The sequence below is a fragment of the Myotis myotis genome, unplaced genomic scaffold, assembly GCF_014108235.1.
Source record: "Myotis myotis isolate mMyoMyo1 unplaced genomic scaffold, mMyoMyo1.p scaffold_m19_p_5, whole genome shotgun sequence".
NCBI classification, from domain to species: Eukaryota; Metazoa; Chordata; class Mammalia; order Chiroptera; family Vespertilionidae; genus Myotis; species Myotis myotis.
The window spans coordinates 15,059,253-15,079,024 of NW_023416357.1; the positions used below are offsets into that span (position 1 = coordinate 15,059,253).

General features: G+C 39.7%; 1 protein-coding gene across 1 annotated transcript in view; it reads right to left on the reverse strand.

The window, feature by feature from the left end:
• DNAH5 (dynein axonemal heavy chain 5) overlaps positions 1-19,772 on the reverse strand; it is a 192,769-nt gene that overhangs the window by 79,222 nt on the left and 93,775 nt on the right. The window contains exons 42-48 of the mRNA XM_036308556.1: positions 18,834-18,987; positions 14,578-14,724; positions 13,501-13,742; positions 11,078-11,254; positions 10,490-10,691; positions 8,970-9,112; positions 8,178-8,312 (exon numbers count right to left, since the gene is read on the reverse strand). Of these exons, the coding sequence (XP_036164449.1) occupies positions 8,178-8,312; positions 8,970-9,112; positions 10,490-10,691; positions 11,078-11,254; positions 13,501-13,742; positions 14,578-14,724; positions 18,834-18,987 (1,200 nt within the window). The remainder of the gene's footprint in view (positions 1-8,177; positions 8,313-8,969; positions 9,113-10,489; positions 10,692-11,077; positions 11,255-13,500; positions 13,743-14,577; positions 14,725-18,833; positions 18,988-19,772) is intronic.

Sequence of the window (19,772 nt, forward strand, 5' to 3'; positions counted from 1 at the left end):
AAAGTAGGGAGAACAAATAAATAGCTTGTGAACCTGGAGTTGAGACTTCTTTCTGTTTTTAGAATTGCTGCCCATTAAGTAGTTACCTAATGAATTCTGAAGTTTGCTGGGACCTCCTGAAGGCCTGAAACATAGTAATTGTGTGTTTTACTCCCCACACACCTATTTGGGAATGTGTGGGGAAACCACAGACTTGGACTGGTATCTCTAACTAGACTTCCCCACTTGGATGACCCATCGCATAACAAAATCAGCGTATCTAAACATAAACACCTCTTCTTCACCCAAAGTCTGCACCCACTCCTGTGTGCTCATTTCAGGACTAGGCCCCAACTACCTACATGCCCTAGGTCAGCTATTTGTCTTTCTCATGGGGATTAATGTCACACTCACTTAAATTGCCTCCCTAGCCCCCTCCAGTAGGTATGGAAACTTCTTTATAAGTCATACACATGTGTGACTTATAATTTCCTGTATCCCTAAAGAATTACTGATCATTTTTGTAGTAACCTACCACCCACATTCTCCCTGATCTCTTTGACTTCTGTTCCCACCTCTCCCATTGTTTTGGTGATATAAAGCATTTGGTTAATAAAAATAAATATATTAGTTTACTTAATTACTGCCTGTCTCCTCCACCAGAATGTGAGGTCAGCACCTCGTATCTTTCTCATCATTGCATCCTCAGTGCCTAGAAGGGTGTCTGGCCCAATGTATTTATCAGTCAACATTTGATATATACATAAGGACAAGAAACCTGGTGTCATTTTTAACTTTTTTCTCTCTCTTCCATCCCTCTCCACCAACAATATCCACTCAACCTGTCAGTTCTGCTTTCTAACCACAACTTGAATGCATCTCGGTGCTGTTTCCATTCCCACTTTTATTCTCCTGGTCTAGCCAACCTCCCTCCTGAAGAATTACTGCAGCCACCCCCTCTCCAGTCCCTCTGAGCGCAACCACATATCTTCCATCTTGTTCTCCACCTCCACAGGCAGAATGAACTCCCTAAGCGGCAATGTAACCCTAATCAATACTCCAGTGGTTCCCCATTAGTGATTTACAGGGACCTCCATAATGCTCCCTGCTTACCATTCCAGTCTCATTTATACACACTCTTCAGTCTCTTTGTTCCAGCCCTTCCAGGTCATGATTCATTCAGATTCATTTAGCAATAAAAACATACCATAGACTGATGCTCATCTCACAGGCTGGTTTAGTGTTCGTTATGAGAACCTTATTTACATATTCCTAGAGTAGCCATTTCTGAGCAGGAGAAATCTCTTGGGATAAGCATTAGCCAAACACAACTTCTGAAATACTGATGTAGATGAATGCTCTTCCTTAAAAATGTTACTTCTCTCAACCCAGCTATTGATTTAAAAAAATTGGAGCCTGGCTGGTGTGGCTCAGCGGTTGAATATTGAGCCATGAACTAAGAGGTGGTCAGTTTGATTCCCAGTCAGGACACATGCCCTGGTCGCAGGCTCCATCTCCAGTAGGGGGTATGCAGGAAGCAGCTGATTAATGTTTCTATCTCTCTATCCCTCTCCCTTCTTCTCTCTCTAAAATCAATAAAAACATATTTGTAAAAAATTTTTGTAATCTCTAGCAAGTGCCTTGATTATGGAAAGTGTATACTGTTCTCTGAGAATAAACAAAAAAATTTTACTTTGAAATCTGGGAATGGTAGTCAGCATGACATCATCTTAAGCAATTTATAGAACCAAACAAAGGACCCCGGTGTTGTTATCTCACACACAGATGGAAAACCAGGGTTATCCCAATTATGACAGTGGTGCTTTAAGAAATAAAAACTAGATGGTTAGGGATCCAGATAGACTTAGGAATGGAGGTGAGGAAAGCTGCCCTTCTCCGTTCTAAGCTGGCAGTCCTAAGGGCCGCTGGGACAATTCAACTTTCTGCATTAATTTCTTAATAGATTATTCAGCCTCTATAATTCCTACAATTAATATAACAGAAATATTAAATTCCCCCCGGTCATGGTCAATTCTTTCATTACATTGATTTCTGTAATCCCCTAAAGAAACTCGTCCCCTCTTCCTCTGAGCTCTACAGTACTTAGATTACACCATGAGCAGCACTTATCACATCAGCTACGCCTGGTTGTGTACATGCCTACTCCTCCAATCTGACAGAGGGAGACGGCTTGCATTGGAAGGGGTACTGGCAGGGTCCCGTACAGCTGAGGAGGTTGTACACTGCCCAATTCTTGGATTTACCATTCACATGATTGTCTCTGTGAATGGGATATAGCATAAACCTGCATAACCTGCATGGCCTATTCAATAGCTCTCATTAGGTTTAAGTCAGAAAAAAAGGATTCAACTGCTACTTCTCCCACTTATTAACATTGTCAATTGATGTAAGTCACTTAGTATGTCTAAATCACAGCTCAGGAGTGGGACCATATATAACGATGCATAAATCATACATATACATTTGTGTATATATGCATGAGTATTATCCATAAATGATATAATATATATGAAAGCACTTAGTGGCCTTAATGCATTATAAAAAAGAGATATTTTATTATTACTGTACGTATCTCTATAGATCAGCACTTGAATCATTTTCCATACATTTTACATCTAATTAAATTGAAATATAAAATACACTTAATTTTAGGCTTCCATTTATCTGCTATTTAGCAAAAATACAAAAATGGAGTGCTGGAAGCTATCCATTATCTACACTATCAGGAAAGTGTAAACAAGGAACCCAGAAGGCTGATGGACCTTGAGCTTTGGCAAGGACTAAAGCTATGCACCGATTATTTAGTTAGACAATGGTAGCTCAAGCAATTTCCAGATCTAATAGTCTCAAAGTGAATCTTTACTAATATTTACTGACCTTTAAGATAGTCTGTCTGCTACCATAATTGCCTGCCCTACTAAGGGCAAGATGTGTATCTAAAATTGAATAAAAAGCAAGCATGGCCTTGGCACCAGTGAAGCCCTTCCAGTAGAGTTGGGTTCTCCGCCTGGCCCCCTATGATTTCCAAATTCATATTTCTTGTCTAGTGTCATCATTTGTGCATGGCCCTTTTCCAGGTCCTGAACCCTAGCCACACAGGTGGTGGTTGTCATATCTCTCACAATGGAGAGTTTATTCTCTTTATTAAAAAATCTACTGCCTAGCTTTCTGGTGGTAATGACATCCCCACATTAGCATGCCTCTGGCTAAGGATCTCCTTCATCCCTCTCCAGAAGAGAGAAGACGAAACACAAGAAGAAGCGCCTGGTACAGAGTCCAATTACTACTATCTGGATGTTAAATGCCCAGGATGCTGTGAAATCACTACCATCGTTAGTCTTGTACAAATGGTAGTTGCATGTGTTGGTGCCCCCACGGTCCTCTGTCAGCCAACAGGAGGAAAGGCAAGGTTTCCAGAGGATGCTCCTTCAGAAGGAAGCAGAAGTCAAAGCTTGAGTGGAGGTGAGTGGGGAACTATCCCAATAAATGCATTTTGGATACAAAATAAATCTACCGCCTATGTAAGATCTTCCCATTTTATTATAATTCATGGAAACCAAATAAAAATAGTCTTACACTAGTCAGAGTTAAAATGTACAATATAAATAGTAAAATGATATCGCAAGCAACATGAAAATACAATAGTGCATAATTACAAGGTAAAAATAAAACAAATGCACTACTGAGTAATGAATTAATTATTTGAATGTCAATGTGGATAAAGACAAGCCATTAGAAGGAAGCACAGGGGTGAGCTGGGAAAGCACCCTGGAAGGCGTGGGAACCAGGTTTCTCCCTCAGGTTTTGCCCCAACTGTGTGAACTTTCATCTCCCTCCACCTGAGTGCATTAATATTAACAGTAACACCTGACATTTTTAGGGGACTTTACCACAAAAAAATACTTTCACATAATCTCCCTCTGCAAAACAGTCTTCCAATTGTGTTTGGAAGAGTCAAAAGAATGTTCTGCTAACGCAGAGACCCCTGCAGGAAGCAAGGATGAGGCTAGAAGGGGTCGCAGGAGCCCAGCTCCAATTCCACCACAGCAAATCCTTGGCTCCTTGTTGTGTAGCTCAGTCTTCTGCCTACAATTGCATTTGAAAACACAGTTCTGAGTCTAGAAAAGAAATATGGAATTTCCTTCCCAGCTCTTTGATTCTTATTTTTCTAAAAAACAAAACCTATTGATATGCAAACCATTTATAATACTGTTACATTCAAAACACTTTATGATTATTTTTAGAAGAGATAAATTCAGAATTTAGAAATTCTTTTAAGAAACTTTCACTTTCTTCTGATCTTTCTATATTGCTTAAATTTTGAAAGATATGTATAGATTACTTCCAAAAAAATAGAAAAATACATTGAAACAATATCTGTTTGTGGAATAAATGAGAAGTCTCTTTTAAAAGACCAACTGAAATCTCTCCACCAAAGAATAGGGTGACCATATAATTTTTGCCCAAAGCACACACTTTTGATCATGACAGGACATGCCATTAATTATTAATCTCAGACAATGGAAGTAAACTGGACTGTCCCAGGCAAAGAGGGACATACAGCCAGTCCTTCTACTGATGAAAGATATGAGAGCGATAGCATAGTGAACACAAAGGAAACCCTGTTGAAAATAGACTGTGTGCTACCATGGCAACACAGGATGATTGGACAGTACTATTTTCTCATCTAGAATTTCAACTTGGTTTGAATCCAGATAAGTGGGAGATACTGAGACAAATGCTCAGCTCCATCAGCCCTTGTTTAGCATAAAAGGCTGAAAATTACAGTAAGAATGTTAACTACAGCAGTTTGGCTAATCAAAAGCTTCGTAAAACTAATGACTCTAACTTAATCAAAAGCTTGGATGCTCAGCAGTCAAAACAGGCACTAAACAGAGTACATGATCCTGTGATGAAAGAAAGAATTGTTGATACCACCTTCACACTGAAGAACAGGAGGGAATTGGTCTAAAGTAGTTGTGAATCAGAAAAATCCTGCTTCATAATTCTTCTAATTATCACACTTCAATATGGTACCACTGTTAGAAGTTTATTATATAGTTTATGAATTTGCATATCAACAAAGGGGTTGCTTTCTAGATAATACATGCCTTTTTTCCAGAAAATTAGTAAATATCTCATGTTAAAGAGATATATGCCAAGGTTACAGGTTCAATTCCCAGAGAGCGAGGGCAGCCCAGCCTAGGCTCGCCTGTTGCTTCTTCTATGCTAAGCCCTTTCTTGTTTTACTGTCCCCAGCTTTAATAAATGTTCCCTCATAGTCACCTGGACTCGTGTTGTGAAAATGTTCCTGAACAAAGTGAAGAACCCACACACCACAGGCCAGCCTAGGCAGACCCACCAAGAACCAGCCTAGGCAGACCCACCAAGGGCCAGCCAGATCTCCTTTCCAGTAACACCATCACAACACTGTGAAATTGTATTCATTTGATTGAAGGCTAGCCAGTATTGAAAATGCCACCTCTAAAAGAGGAGCATTGCATAGCTGGCAGTCTTATTTAGAAACTTAATCAATGGTCTTAGTTTATTGGCATTCTGCAGTCACCAATTACATTAAGTGAGAAAATGCCATGATTTAGCTATGCTCTTAATATTTTTCATTGCTCTTTGATATTTTTATTCTGACAACTAAAGAACAACAAAGTTAATCAAAAGCAAACTTCTTGGGATTTGGATTCTCCTAAAAACTTCCCTTCCATTTTCAATGTATAAAATGTGTCCTTTTATTAATGCACTAGAGGCCCGATGCACAAAATTCGTGCAAGAGTAGGCCTTCGCAGCCATGGCTGCCTGGATCCCTCCCTCGCAGCCGCAGCCACGGTGGCTGCCTCGATTCCCGTGGCTGCACCCTCAGCTTTGTCCCGGAAGGGCGAAGATATGAGAGGTGATTTAAGAACAATTGAAGCATGAAATATCACTTTGGATTTCCTCCTATTTCAATAAGGTCTTAGATGACTTAGGAACAGGAGAAAACAACCAACCAGCCACTGCAAACCCAGGTCATTCTTGGCAGCTTCATTGACAAAAGCAATGCAAATTCGGGGAGGGGGGTGGGGGGGGGTTCCTGTGACTCTTCAATGATATGATGCCGGGAGCCGGTCCATCCTTGCTGTTTCAAAGGACCTGGCATATATGGCATACTGTTCTTAAAATGTTTTCTCACCTTCTTGGCACTATGTGTTTTAACCAAGGTCTCCTCTCTGAAAAAGGTTGTTTCCCCAGGTAGGGATTTTCCCCTGAAGTTAGGGAGGGAATACAACCTCTTAACTAAGTGCCAGGCGGGTAATTAATCACTTTAACTATGAACAATCATGCTTAAGCTACATAATCTTTACTCCCTGGAATGGAGATAAGAAACGCCCTAACCTTTGTAATAGAGATTGATAGGTTTGAATCAACTGGTATAAATACAGATGTAATAAGACAGCAAGACACAGAACTTAGAACACAGAACTTAGAACACAGAACTTAGATTGAGAGAACATGGCAAAAGATCCTGGACTGAACCTGACTATAGAACATGGCAAGAGAACCTGACTAGAACCTGGTGACAGAACCTGGCTGGAGAACCTAGTGAGGGAACATGGCTACAGAACCTGGCTGGAGAACCTGGAGAACCTAGCAAGAGAACATGGACACAGAACCTGGATGGAGATCCTAAGCAGAACCTCTCTGGAGATCCAGACCAGAACTTGGCTGGAGATCCTGGCTGGAGAACCTGGCTAGGCTGCTGATCAACTGAACGCTGTCTCCGTGTCATTCCTTCTTCGCCGACTCCGTCCACACCTTTGGGGACCCCTGGACCTGCTGGGGTTGGACCCCAGCAATATGATAGGGTAGCATAAAAGCCTATGATTTTATTCCTTGTTGCAATTGATAATGGGAGCTATTGCAAAATGTTAAGCCAGGGAACAATAGATAAAAGTGACAATATATGAACCGGAGATTAGAAGGAGAATAAAAGGTAGACTGTAAAAGAATTAGACTTGAACAAAGACCAGCTGGGGATTCCTTTATGCTGCTACCCTGGTGTGGAATCAAGAAGTAGTAGATTATGTAGAGGCAGACAGGGAGAATGAGGAAAAAAGGAAGGATGTGACAAGTATTTCCTTAGATACATTAGCTGCCCTTGATTCAAAAGAGATCCATCAAAGATGCCTCCAATGGATCCAGTCTAAAGGCTAGAATAATGGTAACACCCACAGAAAAGCAGACAGTGAAACTTGAGTATCCTAATGATTTGATTTGATTTGTGACTATAGCTTTAGAAAATCATCTTTTTCTCCCTCTCTCCACCTCATGGGCCTAGACTTTCCTCCAATAATTATTAAACCCTGAGGCAGAAGACCAAAGCCTGGACCTGACTAATGGTCATAAGGTCTGGATCTCTGTTAGACTTAAGACAACATCTTGGCCTAAGTTATGTTTCAGCTCCTGAGTCCTAGGGTGGAATGGCCCCTAGCTATTATTCCATGAAACCAGAGAGAGGGAGGCCAGGGCAGACCTCAGAGCTGCCCTCCAGAGCTGAAGAAATGAGGTATCACCCTTACCTCACCTCCGGTCACTCAGCTTCTAACACAACACAGAACCCCTAACCCACCCACCGTATCTTGCAATTTGGCCCTATGTAATCTGTAATGTACACGTCATCAGGGAGTCGGGTCTTTAAGAGCACAAGCTCGCCCCCCCTCTGGACTGGGCAATCTTTCAGTAAGGAACTACTTCCTTTCTTCACTGCAAACTCCTACTCGCGCATTTCTTTGGGCCATGCATGCCGGCACAGGGACTCAAAAACTAGGGTTTGATAACAACAATAAGGAGAGGAAGTAGGTTTCGGTGGAGGAATAAATATTTCTTTCAGTTCACTTTAGATTTTTCAGGCTTTCCTACATAGACATTTTAAACAGGATCAAGGTCTTCGATACCTTGTTTTTCGTTTTTCGTTTCTCCGTCATTTAAGATGTTTATGTTTTAATCTAATTAGGGGAAAATACTACTGCAGTTGGATAAGAGAGATAATGGAAGACATATGTAGGGATCTATCATGGCTGTGGGGGTGGAGAAGCAGCTCAGCGGGCACAGCAGAACGGTAGAGAGAGTGGAGCCTCCAGTTTATCACAAGCCTGGGCTGCTAAGCAAACCCCAAGAGCCAGTACCTGAAACATGAGTGGGGTGGTTGCAGAAGAAAAGTTCAGACTCTTGGTCATGTGACTTTCAGGATTGTATTTTGACATAAATCCTTTCATTATGACTGTCTTAGCTGTTCCTTGCTCGCCGATTAACAGCACAGCCTACAATAGGGGTTGAGAAAGAAATCCAAGAAATACAATAAGATGATTGTCATGGGCTGAACTGGCAGTGCCCCCCCACCGCCCCCCTGAATTCATAGTTTGAAACTCTGGCCCCTAGTACCTCAGAATGTGACTATATATGGAGAAAAGGTCTTTAAAGGGATAATTAAGTTAAAATGGGGCATTAAGGTGAGCCCTACTTCAGTCTAACTGGCATCCTTATAAGAGGAGGACATTTGGATACATAAAGAAACAGCAGGGAAGCTCGCACACAGATAAAGGCCATGGGAGGACAGTAGGCCATCTGTGAGCCAAGGAGAGAGGCTTCAGAAAGAAAGCTAAACCTGACACATTCATCTTGGACTTCAAGCCTCCAGAACTGTGGGGGATGGGGGGAGTATCTTGTTTAAGCCACCCAGCTCTTATGTCAGCCCTAGCAAAGTAATACAATAATCCAAAGAGATGGATTTATCTTTGAAAAACAAGTCAAAATTCACCTTCTCTCATAATAATTAATTATGAATGAGAGCTATTCAATGCTAATATTGTTATTGGAGAATAATAAAAGAAGCATACTAATCAGGGTAACATTTAGATTCGTGTTCTCAAATGACATTTTTAAATATGTGATTTTTAATACAAGTTAAAGAGCCATACCTTGCCCTGTTTAGCGATGGTTTTAATTAGGAAGTCAGTCCTCACATTGTCAACATTCGGCACCAGGATGGAGCCATATTCTGGGGTGGTGTCAGGTGGGTACTCATATTCCTCGGTACAGGTGTTCCAGTGCATCCATTTACCTGAGGTAAACAGAACATTCACCTCGCCATAGTCACTCCTATTAATAATTTAACTGACTGTAATGAGCAGACATCCTTGACATTTCATAAAGACATCTTCCAAAAACTCCCCATAAAATAAAGATCATTGAAATCTGAGAGATCTAAGTACTATTCAAGTACGTGTTAGCTGAGTCAGAATTTCCCTAGGAACTATTCCAAATTCATACTACTAAGAAATATTTCAAAGAATCCTGAAATTTTCTTTTAAATATGTAGGTTTTCAATAACATAAAGTCTGTATAAACATACAGAACACTGTGACAGTGGTATGTATATAAAATCATTTTTAAATGTTTACTCTCACAAACTTTTTCATTACTCACTTCCTTAATTGTAAGACAAAAAATATAAGCCCCTAGGATGCCATATATAAATATTGTATATATATATATATATATATGCATTTCATATCTGTACTAGCGGCCTGGTACACAAAATTTGTGCACTGGAAGGGGTGGGGGGGTCCCTCAGCCTGGCCTGCACCCTCTCATAGTCCGGGAGCCCTCAGCGTGCCTAAGCCTGCACTCACAGCCATGAGCCCGGCTCAGGGTTTCTGGCTGAGCACACTCACCACCAGGGGACAGCTCCTGCGTTGAGCAACTGCCGCCTGGTGGTCAGTGCGTGTCATAGCAACTGGTCATTCTGCAGTTTGGTTGATTTGCATAAAAGCCTTTTATTATAAAGGATATGTATGTACTATATATATATATATATATACATATGTATGTATATGTATGTACTATATATATATATATATATACATATATATATATATGTATGCACATATAAATACTTAAAGTTTAGGTATAGATACAGATGTATAGGTACACACATATTTGGTGAAAATATACTTCACACTGTAATTTTTATATAAATTACTGATTGTATCATGAATAGCTAATATGGAACTGATTGGGGGGGTGTTTAAATTTGTTTTTAATTCATTAAAAGTTCAGTACACGATATTTGAAAAAGAAACAATTAGCTTCCTTCACACATGAGAATTTCCATTTTAATTTTACATGCAAGAGTTTCACCGTACAGCCGAAACCGGTTTGGCTCAGTGGATAGAGCGTCGGCCTGCGGACTGAAAGGTCCCAGGTTCGATTCCGGTCAAGGGCATGTACCTGGGTTGCGGGCACGTCCCCAGTGGGGGATGTGCAGGAGGCAGCTGATCGATGTTTCTCTCTCATCGATGTTTCTAACTCTCTATCTCTTTCCCTTCCTCTCTGTGGAAAATCAATAAAATATATTAAAAAAAAAAAAAAAAGAGTTTCACCGTACATATAAAACTGTTCTCACGGGCTACATAGAAATGGAAGTGAGCATCCTCACCATCGGACGTGACATAATAGTCAAACATGGTGTCGTCAGGCCCGGATAGAGGCGGCAGGTCCAAGGCCAGCGCTTCCTGAGACCGCAGCCAGTGCTCCAGCCGGCGCCGACCCCACAGCTCCAGCAGGGCCCCCACACTCCACATCAGGGAGAAGACATACAGCCTTTCCAGGTGCCCCGGCGTGATCTCCACACCCTGTTCCTGAACCGAAAGAACAAAATGTAATTACGTAACTCTCAAACCCAAACTTTGCTTTGAAGTAGTAACGAAAATAGCCAAGATATAAAAGGGTCAACAGTTTTCGCCCAAAACAAGAACAAGGGAAAGATGAGTACGACTGGGAAACCAGTGCAACACTGATCTAAAGGAAAACCAACCAAGCTGGTTTGCAAACCTGCAAATAAATTACAAAACCACGGCTTGCTTTACGGGGCGGGGGGGGGGGGGGGGGAGAAAAAATATGCAGGTCCATGTTTGAAACATCTCCCCTTCCCACAGCTCTAACAAAAGCAATTTCAAATATTGCCCTCTGCACAGTATGACTCCGCCAATGAGAGAGAAATTCTCCAGAAAACCGAGCCACTTACCTTCGGAGGGATCAGACCTTGCAGCATGTTGATGCTCTGCATGATGACAAAGGCTTCGAGCATCTCCATCTTGTATTCTAAGTTCTGAATACTGAAGCGATACAGGGCGGGAAAAGATTTGGTGTACAGCTGCCGAAGGATTTCAGCTTCTTGAGGTGAGCGTTTTTTAAGAAAGCCCTGTCCGTTTACAAATTAATGCATGAATTAGATTTATTAGCACATCAGCGAAATGGTCATGGTGGAACAAAAGCTTTTAAAATATTGATTAATAACAACATCTAATGATTATACCACACTTATGATGGGCCAGGTCTTGCTATAAATTCCTTCATGTATTAACTCATTAAATGCTCAGAACAATTCTATGAAGTAAGAGTTATTATTATCCTTCTTTTACATATGAAGAAACTGGAGCCCAGGGAATTCAAGTAACATGCCCAGGATCCCATAGCTGGTAGGTGGCAAGGCCAGAATTCAAACCTGGAATCTGGCTCCAGCATCCACACAGTCACCTACTTCACTACACATATGCTCAGTTCTTAAAGCCAATATGGAGAAAAAATATTCAGCTCTTGATTAAAATATGCTAGAAAAAAAATAAGAGGGCAATATATGGAAATAATGTTTTAAAACAAAGCAGAATACAAGATCAACAAAGGAAATCCATACCTAGATTTTGCAAAATGGAAAACAAAGATTTTCACCAACAGTTTAATTAATAACCAATGTAGAAAAATATCAAAGAATTCTCAAGAAATTAGAGAATTTAGTTATCTGTGCAACCCAATATTAGGAAAGTACATGTGATTCATAACAAAAATAGCACTTAACACAAAACAGTATTTTCTTAAGGAGGAGAAAGTTTCTTTGGCATGAAGACATCAGCTCATTCTTAAAGACTCCAAACAGAAGCAATATAATGTTGGTTCCAAATTACTCATCAACTCATGAAATGAAAACAAGACAGCACTTTTGAGTCAATGAGACCAAAAACATCAACCCCAGGGCCAGGAATCAGCTTGGTTCCCTGGGGCTGAGATTCCCATGAACACCTTCGCCATTGCTCTGCCCTCTCATAACCCCCTCAGCACGGTCTTGCATTGCTCCCTGATTGTTGTGAGTCTTGCTTCTTCCCACTCATTTGTAGAAAGAAACTGCATTCGTTAAAAGCATATAAAAATATTACGTAGGTCTACCATTAATGTAAATGCCCAATTCAGCCTCAACATTGACAAGATATAATAGAAGCTTATTTCATAAATAGCAATATTTATTAGCTAGTAGCATAAAAGTATTTTTAAAGCCTTTGTGAATTGGTAGTATTGGGGGGAAGTCGCATAAATACACTTTGACTTGGAGTTTGCTGTACCTGTAGTTACCAAGCCTGGGGGCGGGGGGGGCGGGGGTGACCCAATCATCTGTGTTATAAGAACTGTCATTGATGACTATTTATGCAAAACCAGGGTTGAGAACACTTGCTCTGTATTCTTCTTAATGAATGGATAACGTATTTGTGAAATCTGAAACCTTTAGAAGAATTTTTAGTGACATAACCAATGTCAGTATCATTTTTGCTATATAATCTCCTCCTTCACATCTTCATACTTTACCAGATGTAAACCCTTTCAAAACTCAAAGCTGTGTAAATTCTGCATTATTTATAAGTCAGGATATACCCATACACAAACAGAAGCACAAAAATTTAATGACAATATAAAATAAACATCTACTTTATCCAAATTATGAATTCATAAGTTTTCTATCCAAAACATGTAACTGAAAATAATCTGACTAACAATGTCAAAAAAAGTTTTACAGATGGCTTATCTAATAAGCATTCTGCCTTACACTATAGTATGTAATTATAATCTAATTATCAGTAATATACTCTAGGATATATTGGTAGTAATAAAATAATATCCCTTATCATGCATTAAAGAGAAATTATCTGAAATATTATTTCCAAGGAAAACTTAAAATATTATAATCCTGAGTCTAATAAAAATCCCTTCTATGCAATTTTAATAAATTGTCCTCTTCAAGTTAATATTCTAAGATGGCTGCTCCCAAACTTTATGCAAATGAATATCTTTTAAAAATGTCATGAATCCCCAAAGTGAAAAAATTTAATGTTATTTATTCAGTCACTGTTCAGTGGGGTTATTGATTCACCTGGGTCTTGCAATTACTCCACAACCTAAGGGTTGGAAATCACAGATCTCCCGTGATTAGAAGAGCACTGAAAAAACCTGTAAGGGGCCATCAGGGTTTGCATGTCCCAGAGCATTCAACGATCTCCCATAAATGGTAGCATTATAGTGCAATTACACCCTGCGGTCTGCGGAAAAATCAGCAGGCACTCTACCTGAACAACACTAAAGGATCCGCTTTGTCTTTACACAAAGGAAAGACTCCAATCATACCTCCAGAATAGGACTCCAATCCAGGATAGAAGAACTCATGAAAACCATTCCATTCCTTGAGACGGTAGCAGGAGAAGCATTGTCAATGTTATGAGGCTCAAAAATAATCTTACAGTTTGGAGCCATGGGAATCCGATCGCCATTGGCAAGGGTTAGAGTTTTGTTATCATCCAAAACAGAATTCAAATTTTCAATCCAGATGGCATCGACTGGACCATCAAGAACTATCCAGATATGCTCCCCTAGAATATAAAAGCAAAGGTGTGTGGCGGGGGGAGGGGGAGAGCATACATACACAAATGTTGCCCTTAATGAGTCTCTTTAAACAGCAATCAAACACCTAAACTGAATAATTTGTTCCTGGCTGGTGTGGCTCAGTTGGTTGAGCGTCAACCCCTGCACCAAGAGGTCACTGGTTCAATTCCAGGCCCAGGGCACATGCCTGGCTTTCAGACTCAATCCCTAGTGGGGGGGGGGGGGGTGCAGGAGGTAGCCAATCGCTGGATGTTTCTATCTCTTCCTCTCCCTTCCTCTCTCTCTAAAATCAATAAAAACATATTATACTTATACATATATAATCTGAATAATTTATTAATTCAGTATAGACTTCATTTTGTATATACACAATTTTCTCTCCAAAGAAACCCACTTCCTCCAGTGATTTTATTGGAGAATTAGGTTTTTGTTATTAGGCTGTACTTAACTAAGAACAACATTTTTAAAATACTCAGTGAAAATAGTTACGGTAAAATCACTTTATTAAATACTATCAATTTTCCTTAACAACTTTTTCTATCTTTTTTATTCTAAGATATTAGAGGAATACAGGAACATTTTTTCAAAAAGAAAATAATTCCCTTCTTAGCCAAAAAATAAGGGGGAGAAGGAATGAAAGAGGTTTTAAATACACTAATCAATAGTACTTCAACATTCACAGATATTATACAGATTTATGACTTCTTAGCCTTGACTAAGATATTATATGGAGAACACAGTTTTTCTACTAATTTTAAAGAGCCACCAAGAACTTTACTTAGAAAGTAAAGTCAAAAAATAGTATTATAATTCATCTTCTACCTTTCTTAGCTCTCAATGTTTTCCTCCAAAGAGTAGAAAATATCCCATCAGTCCAGTCGTTCGTGGCCACGTCGAGCCGACCAAACATCTGTGGGGCCGTAATCGCTTTGGGGTTCATCCTCATTTCCCGGTGTGGTTTTCCACAATCTAGAACAAGTAAATCCACATTTTAAACAACTCAGGTGTAGAGTGAACCGTCATTATGCAACATTGCACTAATTTGCAGTGTAGAGTCAGCAGGTGTTCAAAATATGAAAATCCAAAATTGCATTGAAAACATGCCTTAACTGAATTTCCAAGTTGTCATAATTAGCCTCATATTTTATTGATTAAGTTGCATTTGTTTTTACCTTCTGTAAAAGAAAACTGCATATTACATAAGAGGAGGAAAAGGACACCATGTTGGGATTGATGAACAAATTAATGTAATCTGGAAATTCTTCAAATTTCACAGCTCAAAAACCTTTTGGTTTATGGTGTACTAGATTACATCTTATATATGACATATCACCTAAAAGTGGTTTCTGTATGTACATTACCAGCTTTCATTTGCTGGGATGTGTTCTTGCTCATTTGGGGGGGGAAAAGAGAAAAAGCTAAACTAATATGTTGCAGGAATCAAAAACTTTCTTTTGTGGCCAACCTCAAAAAGGATATTTGAATCTTTCAAACCCTAAAACTATTCTTAAATATGCTGATTCTATATGTAAGGGACTGTGGTTGATAAGCAGAAAAGTGACAAAGTTTAAAGTATAAAACCATAAAAATAGATACTAAAATATTATACACTGTGTGAGAGGTTGACACAGGCCAACATACGGTACACATATGTGCACATTTAAAAGGGTATTACATTAAAACCTACTTAGAAAATTAGACCAGAGTTCTCTTTTTTCAAAATCACAAAAATAATCAGGTAATTATTTGCAGTATTTTATGATGCTGAAGTTCAACTTAGTCACAATTCAGCTTTTGTAATAAATGATATCCATAAGACTAGCAACGCTTTTTCTTTATAATCTAATCACACTTTACAAAAGGCCAGCAAACTCTTGACATGTGTGAGAAAATCATAGGTGAGGTCCAGACTTGGTCTGTTACCCATACAAGAGAAACTATCAAAAATTACTTCATTAAGGTATAATTATATCATTTTCATTTAGAGTATCATAATATTTTTTATGAAAGCACTAAGAAAAAGCATTAAGGGAAAAAAATGTTTAACTTTCAAAATGTTGGTTAAAGTAATTCCTCTAAATCAGCGGTTCTCAACCCGTGGGTTGCGACCCTGAAAATACATCCTGCATATCAGATATTTACATTACGATTCATAACAGCAGCAAAATTACAGTTATGAAGTAGCAACAAAAATAATTTTATGGTTGGGGGTCACCACAACATGAGGAACTATATTAAAGGGTCGAGGCATTAGGAAGGTTGAGAACCACTGCAATTCTCCCCTTAGGCATTTCTTGAGTGTCCTGATCACTCCACTTTCATGGCCTCTGCCGTGGAGTAGGCACCCTTTTCTTGCTGTCACCTTCTTATGGACATCAGACCACCCGCCTGTTCCTCAGTTTACTCTCTACTCGGCCAGCAGATGGTCTTCTACACACAGGGTCGACCACACCACTCCCCAGCTCAATGGCTTCCCACAACCTACAGCATAAAACCTAGATATTGAGTATGACTTACAAAACTCCTCATGCCACATCTACAGTACTAATTTGAAATCCCCTGGAAGCAAAGCCTGGGACAAGAACATGGGTGCTGAGAGTTGGTGGGTAGTCAGGGGAAAGAGAGAATGAGATGGGAAAGGAGAGGCGTCAACGTAGTAAGCATAATTGGAAAGGGAGAAGGGTACACTGCTGAGCTGGTCACAGAAACAATGTCCCTCTAAAAGGCAGGGGGTGGAATATCTGCCATCAACTGTTCTCCCCCATTGGTTGAGGGTGTGGCTGCCTCATACATTAATTCTCACCGACCCCTATTTCCTGGCTGAGCCAGTTCCATAGCTTCAAGGAAAGTCATAAAGCTGAAAAACTGGGAGAAACCTCTGGTGTTGAGGGGAGAAACTGTCCAACGGCCACATCTATAGCAGGGTCAGGCCAAAGGGACAGCATTGGCACCAATAGCAGCTGCTGTACCTCTTCATCTCCCCCACTTCCGCCCACACACAATTGCATTCTCTTCGTGTCAATGGACTTCCTTGGGTATATCCTGCAGTCCCAGTCCCTTCTTCCTGCAGAGTCTTCCTTGCGCTAAGGATGCCTCTTATCCACCTGCTACCCAGCCTTCCAACCTCAGATGCAGTAGCACCTGCTCGGTAAGCCCTCCCATAATTCCTTGGAAAAGATTCTGCTGTCCTTCACCTCTGCTCACAAAATACTTATCCAAATTTTCCTCATAGTGATGCCAAGTTGCCTGTTAAGAATCTGTGCCTGTGTCTATAACTCGTTACACTGTAAGCTCCTTGAAGACATGTCGATTTTTTTTTCATACCTGTTCTCCCATTTCTAGTGCAGAACCTAGCAAAACCTCCAAGTATTTTTTAATGAAAAAATAATGGGGAATAAGGGAACAAATAACATACATGGGTCTTGCACTTCTTCAGTAGAAGGTCAGCCCAATTATCTTCTCAATCTCTTGGATAATTAAAGTTTTCAGCAAGAAACAATGTTTTACTTAAGATAACAAACGTTTGCCTACCTATTAAAACTAAGAACAGGATAATAAACAGGAAATACTAAAACCAAGCACAAGCTAATAAACAGCAAATAGTCTAATGATTAATTCAACTTTGCAAAGAGCTTTTCCAACATCAGTGATGCCACACGAATTATCCAAACACATTATCCATAATGTATCTGTATGGTTTAATATTTAGCGCTCACTTTGTTCATGTCCTTGTACCAGGTGCACCTGTAGTTAACAGAAGGCGGTTTTATAACAACAACAAAGGTATTAAGCATAATTTGAAAGGGAGAACACGTCATTTTAAAGCTATGTAAAAATCCCAACTATTAACCGCACACTGAAAACCACGTGATAAGCCCTGCAGGTGTGAGCTCCGTTTTGGTGGAGTTAGGTGCTAGCTGAGAGCATAGTCCTGTCTCCGTGTGAAAACCCAATAGATAGAACTTTGATGCACAGAATTCACTTCATCCCACAGCTGAGAAAACTGAGACTAAATCCAATGTGTGCAGGGCCCTAGAATAAATACAGGCAATTCCCAGCAACCAGCAACTCAGTATCAGCGCACTGGGGTTCCAACCCGCACCTTTCCCTGTGGGACCCGGTATGATGGATTCCCACAACCAAAGTTCTGTGAAATTTTGGAATTCAACTCTGGCACAGCTAAGGGCTGCTGATACTCTTAGGAAGAGAGTCGTCAATGTCCAATCAGAACCAGAGAATACAAGAATAATCATGAACATGGCAATGACCATTATCCCCAGGTGACCTCAGGCTAGGGACTTTGATGTGAGGCTTAGGGATATCTGGAAATTAAGTGCATTTGTTTAACTTTCCCAGAAAAATATCTGCTTCCAGGTGGAAAATTAGTTTATATGTATAGTTAACATATGCCGTGGGAATTTAAGTCTTGCTTGGATCAATTAGCCTATGGTAAATTGTTTTCATATATGTCATTTTGCTTAAAGTCAGTTTCCAAGCGAGGACTTACTGCATGTGGAACCTAAAAAAGCCAAACTCACAGAAACACAGAGTGGTGATTCCTAGGAGTTGGGGGCGGGGGGTGGAAGTGGGGAGACATTAGTCAAAGATACAAACTTCCAGTTATTAGATTAACAAATTTGGGAATCTGATGTATAGCAGGTGATTACAGCTAATAATATTGCATCATATACTTGAATGTTGCTAAGAGAGTAGATCTTAAATGTTCTCACCACAAAAAAAGGATTCGGAACTATGTATGTGATGGAGTTATTAGCTAATACTATGGTGTTAATCATTTTGCAATTTATAAATGAATCAAATCAACACTTTGTACACCTTAAGCTTACACAATGGTATGTGTCAATTATATCTCAGTAAAGATGGAAAGAAATGTTTTCCCCCGGTAGTCCATTAATGTAATATGTTCTCCCTCAAATGTACCCAATTGTCAGTAAAGCAGCATTCTCTCCTGTAAAAATATATTCATGTATCTACCTTTGTTTCCTCTTGGGGAATTTAAATGTGCCACAACTATTTAAATGTGTCACCCAGAGCAATGCAGCTCGGCTGCCCCGTACCTGTCATGGCTTTCATCAGGGTGTGGATGCAGGTGGTTTTCCCTGCTCCGCTAGGCCCCAGGGTCATCATTCCATGCCGCACTCTCTGTGTTTCAAACAGCTGGATGACTTTCAGTTTCCAAGGAGGATGGCTGATTAAACCAGCTTCTTCCACCTGAAAACATAACAAAAACCCTACAGTGAGCCACATCAACAGAAGCCAGGCTTGCCAATGTGCTCGAAATAAGCACAGAACATGGAGTGTGGGGGGAGGTGGGTAGAGAAATGGGGAGCTACTGTTTAGTAAGTACGGAGTTTCATTCTAGAAAATGAAAAACGGTCTGGAGATGGATGGTGGTGATGTTTACACAATAATAAGACTGTACTTAATACCATTAAACTGTCCACTTAAAATGGCGAAAAAGGTAAATTTTATATTATGTATTTTATCACAATAAAAATATATATTGCATAAAAGAATATATGTACACAACAAAAAGCAGGCTGAATATAATCAAATGTTATAGCAAGCTAATAAGAAACATCTGCATTTGTCTTTGGGAATTGGATGCATTTATATTAACATTTTATTAAATGTACATCTTAAGAGCAACTAAAGAATAAAGGCTCAAGTATGAAATGTATTTTAAATGTTTAATTTAAAAGATAACATTTAATTACTGGAAAAATGTCTAGCACACTAGGATGACTGAAATTCCATATCAACGCCAAGCTCTTTGTAAGTCCACTGGGTAGTCTTTATCTATCAAGTGCATGTATGGAAGTTACTCTGTGCCAAGCTATCCTAAGTTTAATCTTCAAAACAATAATATGAGATTGGTACTATGGATATCTTCATTTTACAGATAAGGAAACTGAGGCACAGAGCGATGAAGTAACTTGACCAAGATTAATATTTGTAAAGTTATGAGGTGGGGATTTGAACTCCACAGCCCACGC